This window comes from Sesamum indicum, linkage group LG10, assembly GCF_026168435.1.
Source record: "Sesamum indicum cultivar Baizhima isolate 11 linkage group LG10, ASM2616843v1, whole genome shotgun sequence".
Classification (NCBI taxonomy): domain Eukaryota; kingdom Viridiplantae; phylum Streptophyta; class Magnoliopsida; order Lamiales; family Pedaliaceae; genus Sesamum; species Sesamum indicum.
In genome coordinates, this window is record NC_142666.1 from 20,270,448 (window position 1) to 20,286,616 (window position 16,169).

The 16,169-nt window shown below is 32.1% G+C and overlaps 2 protein-coding genes across 10 annotated transcripts; both read right to left on the reverse strand.

Moving 5' to 3' along the window:
- Positions 1–96: 96 nt before the first annotated feature.
- Positions 97–2,930, reverse strand: LOC105171384 (nuclear transcription factor Y subunit C-3). Of its 9 annotated transcripts, none has more exons than XM_020697480.2 (5): positions 2,660–2,930; positions 2,536–2,569; positions 1,415–1,477; positions 618–1,342; positions 97–364 (listed from the first exon to the last, which is right to left on the reverse strand). In XM_020697480.2, exons 3-4 carry the CDS (start codon positions 1,443–1,445, stop codon positions 669–671), a joined length of 705 nt encoding a protein of 234 aa, XP_020553139.1. In that variant the 5' UTR covers positions 1,446–1,477; positions 2,536–2,569; positions 2,660–2,930; the 3' UTR covers positions 97–364; positions 618–668. The 9 variants fall into 9 exon arrangements, with proteins under 9 accessions (XP_020553139.1, XP_020553140.1, XP_020553138.1 ...); XM_020697481.2 differs by having other exon boundaries at positions 1,415–1,480; XM_020697479.2 differs by having other exon boundaries at positions 1,415–1,480; positions 2,517–2,569.
- A 2,858-nt stretch (positions 2,931–5,788) lies between these two features.
- On the reverse strand, positions 5,789–9,471 carry LOC105171387 (stem-specific protein TSJT1). Its single transcript, XM_011092485.2, has 5 exons — positions 9,156–9,471; positions 7,399–7,639; positions 7,193–7,313; positions 6,956–7,065; positions 5,789–6,122 (listed from the first exon to the last, which is right to left on the reverse strand). Exons 1-5 carry the CDS (start codon positions 9,356–9,358, stop codon positions 6,087–6,089), a joined length of 711 nt encoding a protein of 236 aa, XP_011090787.1. The 5' UTR covers positions 9,359–9,471; the 3' UTR covers positions 5,789–6,086.
- Between the last annotated feature and the right edge of the window lie 6,698 nt (positions 9,472–16,169).

Consider the following 16,169-nt stretch of genomic DNA (forward strand, 5'->3'; position numbering starts at 1 on the left):
TTACAAAAATGGCGTATCACATCACCTTGAAGACCAATTATGAAGGGACCATGTTTCAGCATTACATCCATCGAAATAAGGCATAGACAACGTAAATTACAAGATGCTCAATACACAATTAGAAGGCAAAAGATGCAGTTGGGAGCAAAAGTTTACAAGTTCATCACTTAAAAGTTTGACAGAGCCAAAGTTATATATAGTACAAAAGCTAGGACTTGATAAAGGTAGCTCAATCCACACTAGGCTGGCACTGTAAGATAGATATTACATTACATTGTATAAACTCAGACATTCCATGTGCCTGATTACTTCACGTAATCTTCTAGCTCCATGGACATTCAGAAACCTGGAGCGCCAACAACCTCTGTGAATGCAATTTCATCAAGGTATCATCAATGCATAATAAGATCGTTGAAAGGAACATTTTTCCGGGGGAGGCAGGTTTCGTGATTTAGTGTTTTCTAATCTTGTTTAGCTAGATTGCATCATTTCATCCCGTAAGTTGACTATTTACAAGAAACCTATTATAATGCACAAGACTTACTAAGATAAAAGGCAGACGGTGAATAATATTAGACACCCGTAATACGTAAAACAGCTGAAGGCAGGGAACTTACATGGCAAAAGCCGTGATAAGCACTCATCAGGTTGATGGCCGTCAAACCTGCTCAAGAATCTGCCGGTGGTTGTGGTTGCTGCGGCCACATCTGCTGAGCCATATAAGGGCGAGCCTGTTGACCATAAATTGCTGGATCCACAGGCTTCCCCACAAACATTCCTGGAGCTCCAACTGGTGGAGTGGGCTGTGGTGGCATATAATAGTAAGGAAGCCCTTCAGTGGGAGCTCCAACGGGAAGGGCTCCTCTGGGCATTGATGCAAGCACCTCGTCTTTCAAGTCCTCCCTGGGTACAATATCAACCAAGAAATCAAATATGTCAGTCCTTGTGATTGCAGCTGCAATGTCATTTTTTTGCAGCGTCCTCCTTTTGTTCTCCTCGGTGTGATTCCATGCTCGCAGCGTCAACTCGAGAATGAACATTTCACAGGCTCGGGCAAAGACAACAGGTGCTTCTGCTGAAATCATCCTAACATCTTCATCTGCTTTCATTATCTTCTTGATCCTCGCCAATGGCAGGCTATGATTCTTAAAATCTGTAACCTGATCAATTTCTTCATATTGGGTAGCCCAAAAGTTCTGGAGTTGTTGCTGCAGTTGCTGTTGCTGCTGCTGATGTATGTGCTGATAAGCAAGTTGGTGTTGCGCCATCTGAGCTGGAGAGGCAGAGATACCAGCAGCTTGGGTGGATTGTGTTGAGGCAGCAGGTGCAGGGGCCGAGAGTCCTGTCATTTGGTTAGCTTGATATTGGGTCACACTATATGGCATCTGAGCAGAGCTACCCACAACTCCCATACCTGGAGTCGGTCCATTTCCTTGCTGCTCCATTACAAGTCACAAGCCTCTGCAGAAGGTTCGACCTGCTGAATGGCAAGTATCACATGAACGGGACGTCATTGAAGCTTTGATGAAAGTTTATGAATAAAATATTAGGAATAGACTTAAATCAGACATGCATCTCCTCAAAGACAAATCCTTATACTCTGATGGAAACTTGGAATCTGAAATGTAACAAAGGTACAATAACTAGATACCAAATCAAATATCTAGGATTATGCCTTTCACTGAATCCTTCCTCTCAATTCTCAGTCTCTACAAGTAGATCTCTTTAGGAGCACTTCAAACCAGGAAACCTTGCAAGACAATGATAGAAGAGACTACCCTTGTATGCTTAATTTCTTGAAACCAATAACTCAGTCACACGGCAACCCTGCCACCAAAGAATGACCTATTTGTCTCTCATGCAATGCGAATAGTTAATGTACTATCTGATCCAAGAAACAGGATCTATCTCATCTACTGTTTACATCAATACATACTACCTAAAAATATGCATCTCCTCATTTTTTGTACCTTCGTATGAGGCACTCAAAACTCAACTCTCTCCACGGATTTAACAGAGGTCATCATATCAACCTATTTAATTGCAGTTTCTTTATAAAAACTAAGCAAGATGAACCCGCAAAACAACAATAATAGAAAACATGTCGAGGATATAGTCTCCTAGCGACTGAGAAAAAGTTTCTAAAAACATTCAATCTTAACGAGGATAAACTCCAACTTGCAACTAAAAGCACCGAGACCAACTATCACCTTTTCCCTCTTTTACCTTCAAACAATATTTTCTCTTCCATATAACACAATAGTTATTTTCTCCCTTTCCTTCACTAATTCAAATTATGCAGCGAGCACAGAAATCACAAACCAAAACGTTTAACTCATGCCAACATATCTAACTTGCACACATCTTCAAGCGAAAAGACTTAAACACCAAGTATAAGTCAAACACATTACCCAAAATAAACCCCAATAAGATAACAAATAAACATCATTCCGTACCAAAACATAAATAAATTAATTAAACACAGCACAAATACACATCTAAGGGCAAAATCACACCTCTACACGAAACTACAACCTGAACTTCAAGCTCCGTTTCAGCTTCCAAAAACCTAGCAACAGCAGGTAAAGAACCAATTTTCAGCCAAAATCCTGAGCGAAAAATAATACGGCGAAATCAAAAGGAAACAAAGTACTGATACCTGTAGGTTGCAGTTGAAAGCGGTGAACGAATTCGAGTAGAAGACAAACAACAATCAAAGCTAGGGTTTTTGAAATAAATAGCTTCACCGAATCCTCAACTCATTTCGTCACCTGTTTTGCAAATTTACGCGCATATGCATATATATATATATATATTGTGTTTAATGTTTATGAGTGATTGTGAATATATATTACCTATACATATATATAAACGTATATATATTGTATGTATATGTGTATAGGTGTAGCACGGAGAAAGCTGGAAGCTTTGGTTCGCCAAACTCCATAATTCTGCACTTCCGAAAGTGACCTCCTCAGCTATTTTTATTTCCTTTTTTTTTTTTTAAATTATCTCTTTTATTTATTTATTTATTTATTTTGTATAGTACTATTTATTTATTTTTATTTTGTTTTGAGAGGTACTTGTAAACATTAATTACAAAGACTATACAATAATAATTAAAAGATAAAACCGTATGTCTGAATTTTTATTAATATATTGCTATTATTTTCTCAGCTCAAATTCACAAAATAAAACACTATAGAAAAAAATTCAAGTGTAGCATGCCACTTTAATAAAAGTATAATGATGATAGTTGATTTCATGAGGAAAAGATATTAAGTAAAAATGAAAATATAACGATTATAAGCTATATTGCATAGACAACATATTACGACATGGATACAACGACATAAAAAATTTAAAAGTTAAAATAAAATACGACACTCGGACAGCTATATATAATATAACTCTTTTATTATATATATTCTCAATTTCTGATAAATTAAAATATGTATTTTGAAATATATTAAGATAAAAATATAAAATAAGTATGTCTTATATCTAAATTCTTAATCAAATATGATTTTAAAAATATATATAATCAGTTTATTGTAAAAGGTCTGCAATAAAAATTTTCTAATAATTCAAATTAATTAAATCGTCATGACTATCTTTCAAAGTTTCAGTAACTTCATCTTAAAACTTTTAGTTTGAGACGAAAAAATTATTATTTTTTTTTTTTGTTTTCTTAACCTCAAAACTCCTTTTTTTTAATAAAATAAAACCCATTTTTTTAAAAATTATATAAAAAAAAAAAATGAAATATGTTGAAGACACCAACAGGCGTGTTCGACACTATATCCTTATTTTTATTTTTGGACCACGAATGTCATATCTAACACGTGTTTTAATCATATGTAGCACGTATCGGTCATAATATTGAATAATTTTTTAAAGTATTCGTGCATTTATAAGTGTTGTGAAGGATGTATCCTTCCATAAAATAATTAAATTTGTACTGAAAGTTGGATAATTGGCCAAAAAATGTATTGATAGAGTAATAGAAATGCATTTGATAAGGTATGAAAAATTTTGTGGGCAATTAAGGGATTTAGGCTCCAATAAGAAAATCCCACCAAAAGAAGTGAACATGAGAAACTTTTTCTTTTCCTCCCCACTAAAAAGCTGCCTTTTGCTAAAGTAGCACCCAATTTATTAATTCATAACTATATAGTATAGATGGCACCCAAACTATGGATAAACCAAAGTTAATTATTATTACTCCTAAGTTTTAAATCATTATGATATCCATGAAGAGATTTCCGGTTGTTTCTAACTTGAAATCCCAAATCAATCAAGCCCTTATCTTAATTATAATTAGACATCTCCTAAAAATACAAAATTATACTTTTTATTTTTTTAAAAAAAAATTACACTTACACTCCCCCTAAAAGTACTTTATTTATATGTTCTTTTTTCTTAGGATTTATTCGAAAAATGCTTAGCTCAACAAAAAAAGTTACATAAATTTTTAATTTTGCCCATCATTTGACATTTCTATATACATTTTTTGTACTTTGAGAGGATAAATTTAATATATATATATTTGGAGTGAGATTAACATTATTATATTTTCCTTCTCACAAGTACAAAAATTATCACATGAAATTGTTGAATGAGGGATAAAATTGAAAGTTTATATAATTTTTTTGTTGACATCAATATTTTTCATTAACACCCTAACAAAAGGAGGTCAGGTGTAAATGGTGAATTTTTTGAGGGAGTGTAAGTTTAATTTTGAAATTTTTTGAGAAAAAAATATAATTTCACATTTTATAAAGGGGTCTAAGTGTAATGAACCCTAACTTTTATTTTCTATGTGAAATGATATCATTAATGAATGGTATTCATTCTTTTTCTTTTACATAAATACCATATATTATTTATAAAATTATAAATACACTTTTTAAAATAATATCTAATTATATAAATATAATTTTCCCTTTGCAAATACGAATGCACCCCCGAGGGAGTGTCGATGTAATTAATAATAAGAGATGTATTCTTGAAATTTTACCCTTGAATAGAGGTGTGACTAAAGTTACAATTACAATATCAGCAAACATTCTTGTAATTTTATAAAACGTATGAAATACTTGAATAATTAGATCTAATCTTTGAGAGTAATAGGGAGTGTTGATATAATTTACCCTTCTTTTCGTGGGCAATAATTTTCATTAGGAATTATTAAATTTACACCCTTTAATTTATGATCTGTCTGCACAAATTGTTCATACATTTTGAATAACTACATATACACTCAACTATCAGAAACATCAATATCGTTTATATTAAACTACCTATATTTTTTAAAAAATTATACGTGCATAGTACATCCCAAAAGAATTTACATCACTATATAAACTATCCCGTACTTTTCTATAATTAGAGATAAATTCTATAAGTATATAAAAAATAAACATAATTTATATAAACAGACCATTGATAACGATTTGTAAATATAATTATTTCTTCCCATTATTCATAAAGAGGGTGGGTTTCCTATTCATTTGATTCCCCAGTCTGAGTAGGGAATTCTTGTATTTCCAATACGCAGATGCTAAATAATAAAGATCACGTAACATTAATGATAAGATTTGTGTTAATGCTGATGTTAATTCAATTTGCACGTAATAAAATTAAATGCAAGAATTTTCGAAATTAAACTACCGGTGGAGTTAATTTTAATAAGATACAATTTAATGTTTTATGATATATATGGTTAATTATTTTAACACGATCTTGATCAGATGTGTCAAATTGAGTGTTGTAGAGAAGAGGAATGTAGATAAAAGAGAAGTAAAAAGCATTGCTCCATTAGTTCAAACACATGAGCCAAACCTTATTACCACAGGACTAAAAGAGACTATACAACCACGAAAAAAGAGACAGCGAAAACACAAGCAAACAAGCCTAAAGTAGTACAATTTGACACAAAGCTAAAAGTCTTAATATACCAACAAACAAGTGACTCTCCTCCATTTATTTACACGGCTCTAACTCATCATGCCCAGACTCCAACTTAATTTCAGCTTTCATATAATTAGAGATCACGGACCCATGTTTAGATAATAGACAGTAGTCTACTTTGTGGCTGCAACGATGCTCGGCCCTTCCACCTGAAATATCATCCACATACAAAGAAATCGTCAAAAAGTAGGAAGGAGGAAGATGTGGCTATGAGGGGTTACTTTATAAGGTTGGGTATCAGTCAATTTTTCCAAATAAAAGTCGAGCACGAAAGAGAGATACTTTAGATGGACCCCCAACTGTCGAGGATCTTCTTCAATGTGGTCCAAGTTTTGCTATTTTTCTTCTATAATACCCTACCTAATGCTCCTCATACAAAAGTCTTTTGGGTGAACTCAGCTGTTGTTATTTACTCTAAAATTGGCAAGTCAATAGGATAGAAGATGTCGCTCTCTAAGTTCACACGCAAGCTACGGCTGGTGTTGTTTTCGTGCCCGTGCTGCAATTAATCTTCATTTTAGTCAATGCCCTAAAGATAAGTACTGACTAATCTTGCTTGACTTGCTACAAGAAAGAATGTAACTCAATACAACAATATCAGTTTCATGACGACTTGGAGATTCCCTTATCAGGGGGCACAAGGAAATTGATTATAAGTAGTGTATCATAATTCATATTAAAGTGATGCGTGGCGAGGAATGGGGAAACGCCACCAAATTGAATCACTAATCTTAAGAGATTATAAGGTCACATGAATATGAATACGAACAACTTCGCAGAAAAACGGGCTTTGAATTCCGTTTTCAACTAAGCTGTTGTACATATGTGTCAAGTAATTCAAGTGATCAGGGGTTCCCAATTCGTTAAGCAAACGGCACTGGGATCACATCACATGGATGAGAACAAACGACACTGGGATCACATCACATGATTCTCATCCGCTGGAGATTTATGCAAATTATTGAGAAGAGAATGATTTTACCATGAATTTTGCTCCCCATATTTCTTCCTCTTTAGCAGGTACAGCCGTGATCTTATTCTTTGGGTTTTCGTAGCTCCGGAGTTCCCCAACTGCTGTTGAAAAGAAGCAACCTGAGAAATCAAGCAACATAACCATGGTTAAATAGGAGATTCGCGTAACAACCGTCTTTGTTAGGCACTGAAACTGTGAATGCTAACCAAGCTAATTATAGAAGTAAAACGACGATTTTCTACTCACCTTCTGGGAAAGAAGCAAGAGACTTTCCACAAGCACCCTTAAGCAAGTCCGCATCATCAGCAAACGCCACGTAGCCATCAGCAGTGATTCCCCAATATAGAGGAACCTTAGCATATTGGTCCTGTCACCACCAACTTTAATTTATTGGTGCAAGAAATTAAACTAATAGTCTCTCAATTATACAATCGGTTAGTCTAATTACTCACCGTAGCCACAAATAAAGTAGATGTGGACTTGTCAAAAACTATAAATGCAAAGTTCCCTTCAAGATGGCCAACGACATGGTTTGGAGGATAGGGAGCTCGATCACGAAGCGTTTTGTACGCTTCTATCACCAAAAGCACCTCGTTTGCAGATTTTGCAAGACCATACTGTTGCTTAAGGCTCCCCAGGTTGTCCAGTGCTCCTTCAAACAAGCAGAATATTTCATCCTTAACTGCGAACGATCTGCAATTTTATCAGCCAAATTAGGGGCAAGCATTACATAATAAACTTACATAGCAAGAAGCACCATACGAATATATATTAAAGAATATTCTAGTACATAAAACTTAACCTTGGTGGAAATTCATAGGTGAAGGAAGATACAGAACAATTTTGAAGACAATCAATCAAATCGGCATATCAAGGTCAACAGTAATCCCACCTAACATAAGTGATAAATAAGTTTCCCATTAAGCATGGTGGAATATTAGGTTTCAGTTTCTCAACAACCTTATCTTTCTATATTCTTCTTCAAGTTACTGAGGAAAGCTGCTTCCTCGTCCAAAAACCAGAAAGATCATTACTTAGGTTCTGTTTTGACTACTTCCATAAAAGTAGAACAATTAATTGTATGAATTAATAATTAACAGGTATCAATTTATTAACAATTACTACTCTTACAAATATTCATATAATCAGTGGAATTTGAGAACAATTAATTGTATGAATTAATAATTAACAGGTATCAATTTATTAACAATTACTACTCTTACAAATATTCATATAATTAGTGGAATTTGAACATATACAAGACTTGGGCTTGGTAATGCTCACTAATTTATGGACTTCACAAAGTAATTAACCAGAAAGTGTGATTATGAGGATAATCTTTGTGAAACATGGAATGATCAGACAATTAACTCACTGCAGTATATTTAAAAGAACTGCTTGGAATTTAAAAAAAAGTAAAACGGATTATATCTTATTTACGAAAGAAGCGTGTGGATCTAATTCTTCTACGGTATGGGTCTACATGATCTGTACATCAAGACAACTCGAGACTTGACTATATTGAACAGATCCAAGAACTAGACAAGAATCTTGGGCTCAGTTTCCGATACGTGGTACCCATGCAATAAAATCAGGACCCAAAAATTTCAAATCCTAGAAAGCTAGATCCTTCTACTGATTACTCCCTCATCAAAACAATGATGATCATCAACAATAACCAAACTTTCCCAATTCTTGGAGAAAGAAATCACAATTATTTATCCTTCGCCCAAGTTGATTAAACAATTATCATAATATATATGCGAGACCATCAAGGCATTAACATCAATAACTAACGGTGCTAAGAAGAAAAAGAAAACCGAAGAAAAGACAAAAAAAAAAAAAAAAAGCACATTTAAGTCATAAACTATAAGAAAATAAGTCCCACAGGCCAAAAAGGAAAACGTAACATTAAATATTTCTATCTTGTGTCAGCATAATCACACTGGAAAATTCAAAATTTCGCACAAATAACAAATAGTGGCAAATTAAAATTATGCAGAAATTATTTCTCATATGATGATAATTAACTCACATGCATGATTCATCAGGACATTAAATGACCAAAATACTCAAAAACCATTCTCCACCCTCCGATCACCACACACCATCACTAAAGATCGTCGACATCCGAAATGAAGCTGTTCACAAACTCTACATACTAATAATCTACACCATTTTAAATTTTTTGATGCAGTATAGTAAATACCTCGGCCGTAAAGCAGACTGGTTGTGATGAGTGTAGGCTAGCTGGACATCGTCTCCGATCTGCACGGAAACCGCCGATGAATTGGCCTCCAGGAACCTCGCCACCAGCTTCGCCGCCGTCACTTTAGGCGACGGCGTCCTGCTCCCTGCTGCCACCAGCTCGTCCGGCGGCGACACTATAGAACTGCTAAAAACTCCTAACATCTTCTCTTTCTCTCTCTCTCTCCCCTTTTTCTAAACTGTATACACACACAAAAACCGTATGTATAGTTCTCTCTCACTCCGTCTGAAGGGACTGGAAATGGAATAGAGAGGAAATGTGGCGAGGGGCGATTTGGATTTATAGAAAGAAAGGCAAGGGCGATTCCGTAATTTTATATGAATCTTCCTAATCTTACGTTGTTGCCACATGGAATTAGAATTACTTGCAATTCCCTCCTCCAACAACGTATTTTTTACATTCCCCCCCGCCCCCCTCAATGAATAAAGTTAATAGTCCTAAGTCGTTTATTGTTTACAATTTTTTTTTCAAGAAACAACATTTTTATCCATTCAAAATCCCAACTCAATTTGAGTTACTTGTCCAACTAAATGTTAATAGAATTCCTTTTATGCAATTAATGTTCTACCAAAGGGATTGAGGTACGAGTAGGAATTATTGTGTAATATTAAAAGGTTGTTGTATGGGTGGCACATTAATTTTTTAAATGTGTTAATTTAAAAATAATTGAAAATCAAGTAATCAGAGAAGTAGCGGACGTAGTATATTTAAGGGGTTGAATGTTATCTCTAAGCTCTGCACTTCGGAGAAGCACTTTATCTCTGTAGCATCCCTTATCTAGAATGTCAGGAATGTCTTTTGAATTCTTGACTTAATTTTTTTTTTTATTATAGATAAATTAATAAGGTCCTTTATAGAATTGCTCATTCTATAATCTGCAAGCACTCATTTTATTTCAGGTCGACGCCTTTATTACTTTCATTATTTGATTTATGAGATTATTATGAATTTTTGCTTGGAAGAAAGAAAAAAGAAAAAAGAAGAATTTCTTTAATTCAAATTGTGTCAAATGACTTCACATATTGTCAAATCAATATAACTAATTGTTGTAAATCTCGAAATTACTTTTCTATAACATTTTATTCTGCAAATGTCAATTTTATTGGACCATTTGTGCACTTAAAAGTTCACAACATTTCTCAATTGCAACTTAGGGGAGTGAAAGTCATATTTTCTTGATTTGGAGGGTAAGTTGGGCGGAAAGGTACAAATCCTGGGGGAGAAGTGATATTAATCCATAATATTGGAGCATCGGAGAATATCTATGTGGGGTGGGGTCCATGGACGGGCGATAATTCCCGTGTCTCTGAAGGTGGGGGGTCTGCAGTGGGACCCGCCGGAGTTTTGGATTTTTTGGATGACGTGGCACGCACTGGAGGAGAATGCTAGGGAGGGGAGGAGAGCACAGATGGGGGCGGTCATCGGGTGCGGCGTCGGGTGTATTCTAGACTCTAGGGACAAACAAGTCAGATTCTACCACGTGCCATGGCTTCTGCTGATTGTCATTTGTTTTCTTTTCTTCATGCCAGCAAAGGACAAGAAGAGATCATTCTGTAATAATTCCAAGTACAGTAAAAAATCTAGTTTTATGGTACATAATTTCTACTAGCATATTAAAAATTATCATAAATAAAAAATTATAAAAAGAAATAAAATTTATATATATAAAAAGAAGAAAATAATGTGAAAAAATTATTAGAAAAACAAATTACAACAATCTAACTCAAAAATAAAATAAATATTTATATATTTAATAATCATAATTTGAAATTTGTTCGTGAAATATCAATTCTAACAACTACGCTAATACATTATTAACATTAATTGTTGTAGTATATTTGATGATTTCACTAAAACAACATTAACAATGCGACAAATCAAGATAAATAAAACTCATTATTTAAAATATTATTTTTCTTAAGATCTCCATATAATTATAATGGGGTAGTAATTTTATTTAATTTCTGATTGGTTGTTTATATTGAAATAAAAATTAATTTAATAAAAAAAATGAATGATTTGTTTTCTACTTGTATAGACTAATTAATATCTCTAATTATTATTATTTTTTTAATGTGGTAATTAATATCTCTATTTGACTATTAATTCGTACATGTTTTATAACAATTATCACCTTAAATTCTCCTTCACGACACAAAGAATCTTATGTCGCATTTGATTTGACAAATTGTAAGTAGCAAAATTCATCTTCATAATAATAAAATTAAATAAATTTTATTTTCATTATTTCAAGATACAATGAATGTTTCCACTTTCAATTTTGTTTTATTCTTGTGGTATTTAAATTCACCTTACATTAATTATTTAATAAATTAATTAACCAAGTCCCTTTCTTCCTTTCTTTTTAAATCATAATTATATTATTCAGTATATTGAAATTTAAATATTAATTTAATATATTAACATTTTAAAATCAACAAAAATAATTCAAACAAAAAAATAAAATAAAATACTACTATTAAACATACACTATATATTTACATTCATACGATTCAAATATGCAACATTTTAATTATAAGACCTCAACCTTACCACTCAAACAAAACACGATTGATTGAGCAGATATTTTATTGGAATATGCCTAAAAATGGGAATCATTTGCCGTTCCGATATATTCACACTTCCCTTTTTTTGGTTTTTTACTCAAGAAAATTAATAATTACATTATTATACACACTCACCATCATTGCATAATTGTTTATCACTGTAGAACTCGTACTATACATTGTTATATATTTTTTATATTTTAAAATCAAATATATCATTTTTAATAACATATTGCACTATAAAAAAAATCTTTGATGTAAAATAAATATTTCATTTTTAGTGGATAAAAGTAAGTTTCAATTTTTAATCTACTTTTGTTTGTTATTGAAAATAATACTTTCTTACATATCTTTATTTATCAAAACTTTTATTTATGTGAGGACTACTTTTAAATAATTATGACATTCTATTAAATATATAGACCAGTTTGTACATATATATCCAGTGTTAAATAAGAATATAAGAAAATAATTAAATATAAAACTATATAGTCATCATCATTGCATAATTATTTACTTGTTGGCCAAATGCTAAAATTTCAGGCTTAAATTACAAGAGTTCGAATTCTACAAGACGTGTAAAATTTTTTATTGTTAATAATTTTTATATAAATATAATATATAATCATCATTTTATAAAAAAAAAAAAAAAAAAAAAGAAAAAAAGCGACGAATGTCAAATCTTATCCAAGACTTGTGTAAGACAATGCTTTCATCCATAGGTAACAATTTCGAAAATCATACGCAAACTTTTTGATTGCTCTACAACAGCTAAAAACCTCCTAATTTCTCCAAACCCCTATTCCAATTGGGTATACTTTGATGTTTCTTTTCAATTGATTTGACAATTACCCTTTTCTATTTACGTGCTTAAAGTACCCACCATCCTAACATGTCATCAATTCTATAGACTGACTGAACAATTAAAATATAAAATAAAATAAAAAGAATAATTTGCCATTTGCTAAGGAATAATAACACACGGGTCCAACTTGCGAAGTTGCGAAACAATGGATGGACCCAAACTCTAATTCCTGTGTGCTATTGGCCATCCGAATTAGAGGGTGTTTGGCTGAATTTTATAAGCTTTATGAAACTGTTTTCGTTACTATTATTATATCAAACACTTAATTAATTTTTTTAATAGAAATTTCGATATTTTACTCGTCTAAATACTTAAATAACTCATTTTTAAGATAAGAATTTAAGTTCTTAAAATATTTTAAATAAATTTAGCCAAACACCTTCTTAATGAAGTGTTAGTGTGAAAGCGATGATAAATTTTAGCATATGAGAAAATAGAGAAAAATATAATTGATTAGTGGTAGATTCTGATTAAATGAGGATAATTACAACAAATTTGATGATGTGGGAGAATATGAGATATATTCTACTCCCATTTGAGGGAACATTAATCCAACCTTTTATTCCTCTTGTCCTAAATATATTGCTCTCCTTTAATATTATTTTAGTGTTGCAAAATATAGTCTTATTTTTTAAAATATGGTTACAATAGATTGAGGTCCCATGATGGGAAAATCTCACTTTTGATTTTGGTATGATAGGCTCGTCCCAATTATTATGAAAGTCTCACTTTAAATATATTATTTTATAATTCGTTTTATTTTAGTCCCGTCGTTAAGTTATTAATGGAATCCGTATGTTTGTTCGTTGAAGAGTATGTATCTTTCACATACTGCGTTGTTGAGAAAAAAATAGCTCGTATAATCTTTATTTTTTATTGTATGATATTCAGTATATATAATAAATTTTAGAATTCAAATAAAGATTAGATTATAAATATTTGTTGATTAATGTGACGATTAAAATTTATATTACATGATTTTATAAATATGTGGATATTTATTTTATGTCACATCAAATTTTCATAATTGAGATTTTTTATATGACGGCACTACATTGTATTATTATATTATTTTTATTAAAAAAGGAAATGGAACAATAAAAAAATGATTAAATAGTTTTATTGAGAAAAAAATTTGAAAGAAATAGTGGGAAGGGTAATAAAGAGGAGTGAGGTGTGGGAGTACAGGTAGGTGACGGTGACGCCCACGGTATTGGGCTGTGGCCCCAGGTTTTGATGATGATGATGATGATGGTATGGGCGATTGACGCTCACTCTTTCCTCTTTATCTTATTTTGTCATATTCATTTATGGAGGAATACTAATTTGTGGGTACCCCTCACTTAACTATTGTGCACCCCCAGCCACAACCACATATACTTCTTGATATTTATTCATTTTTTTATTGGATTAAAAATCTAGAAAGACCTAAATCTAAAGTATCTCTTCTGATAGTGAACAGTGAGTTCTTGAACTTTGAGTCTTCACATATTATATATATATATATATATATATTATTTATATACTATTTAAAACGTATTTAAATGAGTGTATAATTTTTTAAAATGTTTTTTTTATAATATTTATAGAGTTTATGAGGATTTTGTAAAGATTGTAATGAATTTTTGAACGAACGAGTTTATAAGATTTAAAAATAAAATATTAGAAGTTTATAAACTTCTAACAGAGAAAGATAAGAAGTTATGAGTATTGAATTGGAATTTCAATAAAAAGTAAGGGCATGAGTCTAATTTCATGATCTTGAGGTATTCAAATGAAAAGATTATGAAGAGGGAGTGGACTCGTGCGGGAAACGGGTGGCTGTCGGTTCCTGTCAAAGACCCTAAGTTTGAGGGGCCCTTCAAGTTAATATGCACTACTAATAGTGTCAAACACTACTAGAATTTTTTCTCCATCCAATAAAATCAGATTTTTTATTTATGAAAAATATAATGATTTTTTTGCAGTAATATATTCATATTTAAGAAAAAAAAATAAAAGTATAGGAATATAGATTATCGACAAAAAATTTGAGTGACGTAATCTCCAATATAAAGGACGAGCTCCTGAAACGCAGAAGTATTAGACTATTTTAATATTTCGAAAATTTATTTATTTAGTCTAATTCCATTAAGACGACCAAATGCCGATAAAAATATGTAACTTAGGTTCACTTTCTCGAATACACTTATAAGCCACATAGTTTATTTATTCTCTTCAATTATACTAAAAATTTAAAATACAATTAAATCCAAACAATTTCTTATTTCTTACACTTATAAGCATAAATTTGAACATACAATTCAAACATATTTCATTTTTCGCAAAAATGAATAAAAACAAACGGCCCAATTAATAATAGCGTCTTTTTTCGACGCCAACCAAATAAATCTAGAAAAAGTTTTCTAACTGTAGCAAAGTGGGGTGGGGGGCAACCACAATCACTCATGATCAGGACAGAGCTATGTGTTTTGTTAATAGTGTCACTGTAGACGAGTGCGAACCACATCTTCGTCCAATTTCCATTGACCTTGGCTTCCCTTCGGAAATATACTTGCACAATTAATTATACATTTTTAAAACATATTTAAGATATTAAATTAAAATAAAGTATCTGAATTGTAATTTATTTATAGCAAAAAAAAAAAAGGGAAAATTTGAGGATAAATACGACTTCGTTTTCAAACTCAAGAAAAGGCCCTTTTCTTTGGGGTGCAGATGTTCCCATACTTGTTGGAGATTGGACCATTTAAATATTCACATGTCCATGTCTTGATCAACTCATGCTTTGTCCATTGGATTCGAGTCAGCTCATCAACAACCAAGGTTCTTAGTGGCTCTCCAACATTTTCATCATCTCCCATTCTCGCAACATTTGCTGAAAATTTACATGATTTTATCACTATAACTCAATTTTCACTGAATCAAGTATTAGGTTTCGATTACTCTCAGCCCCAGTTTCAAATCCAGGAGTTCTGTCGGAGTGCTTGAAATATTTGATTTGCCTAAGTTGTTGGATGGGAGACATCATTTGTTTACCCTCCAAGAGGCACTTTGACATCATGAATTTCCAGTATTACTTGTTTGAAAGGAACCCATTATTACTTTAATTACTTCTAAAGTGACACTCTTATTTTTAGTAACATTAAAGTATGCAAGAGCTGACAATACTCCAAGATTTGTCTAATTCTTTGCCAACAATCAATGGTATCTTGATATGAAAAAAGGGTTTTCTTGCTGTCATAATTAGACCTTTTCTTCTTCGGAGTAAATGTTTGTTTTCATGTATTTTTATGAGTATATGCCGTTTTAGCTCAGCACAAGTTGTTGTTACGCTGGTTGTCCATCTCAGGCTTCGTTAATCATGGAAAATAGAGAGAAAACTAAGGAATTAAATACTCATGTCCGATTATGACACAAATTAAGGGTGAAGGTATAGTTTTAGTTTGAGGACGAGGAAAAAGAAATATTAGAGAATTTTTTATGAGTGAATGGACAAATAAAGACGACAAGATTTATACT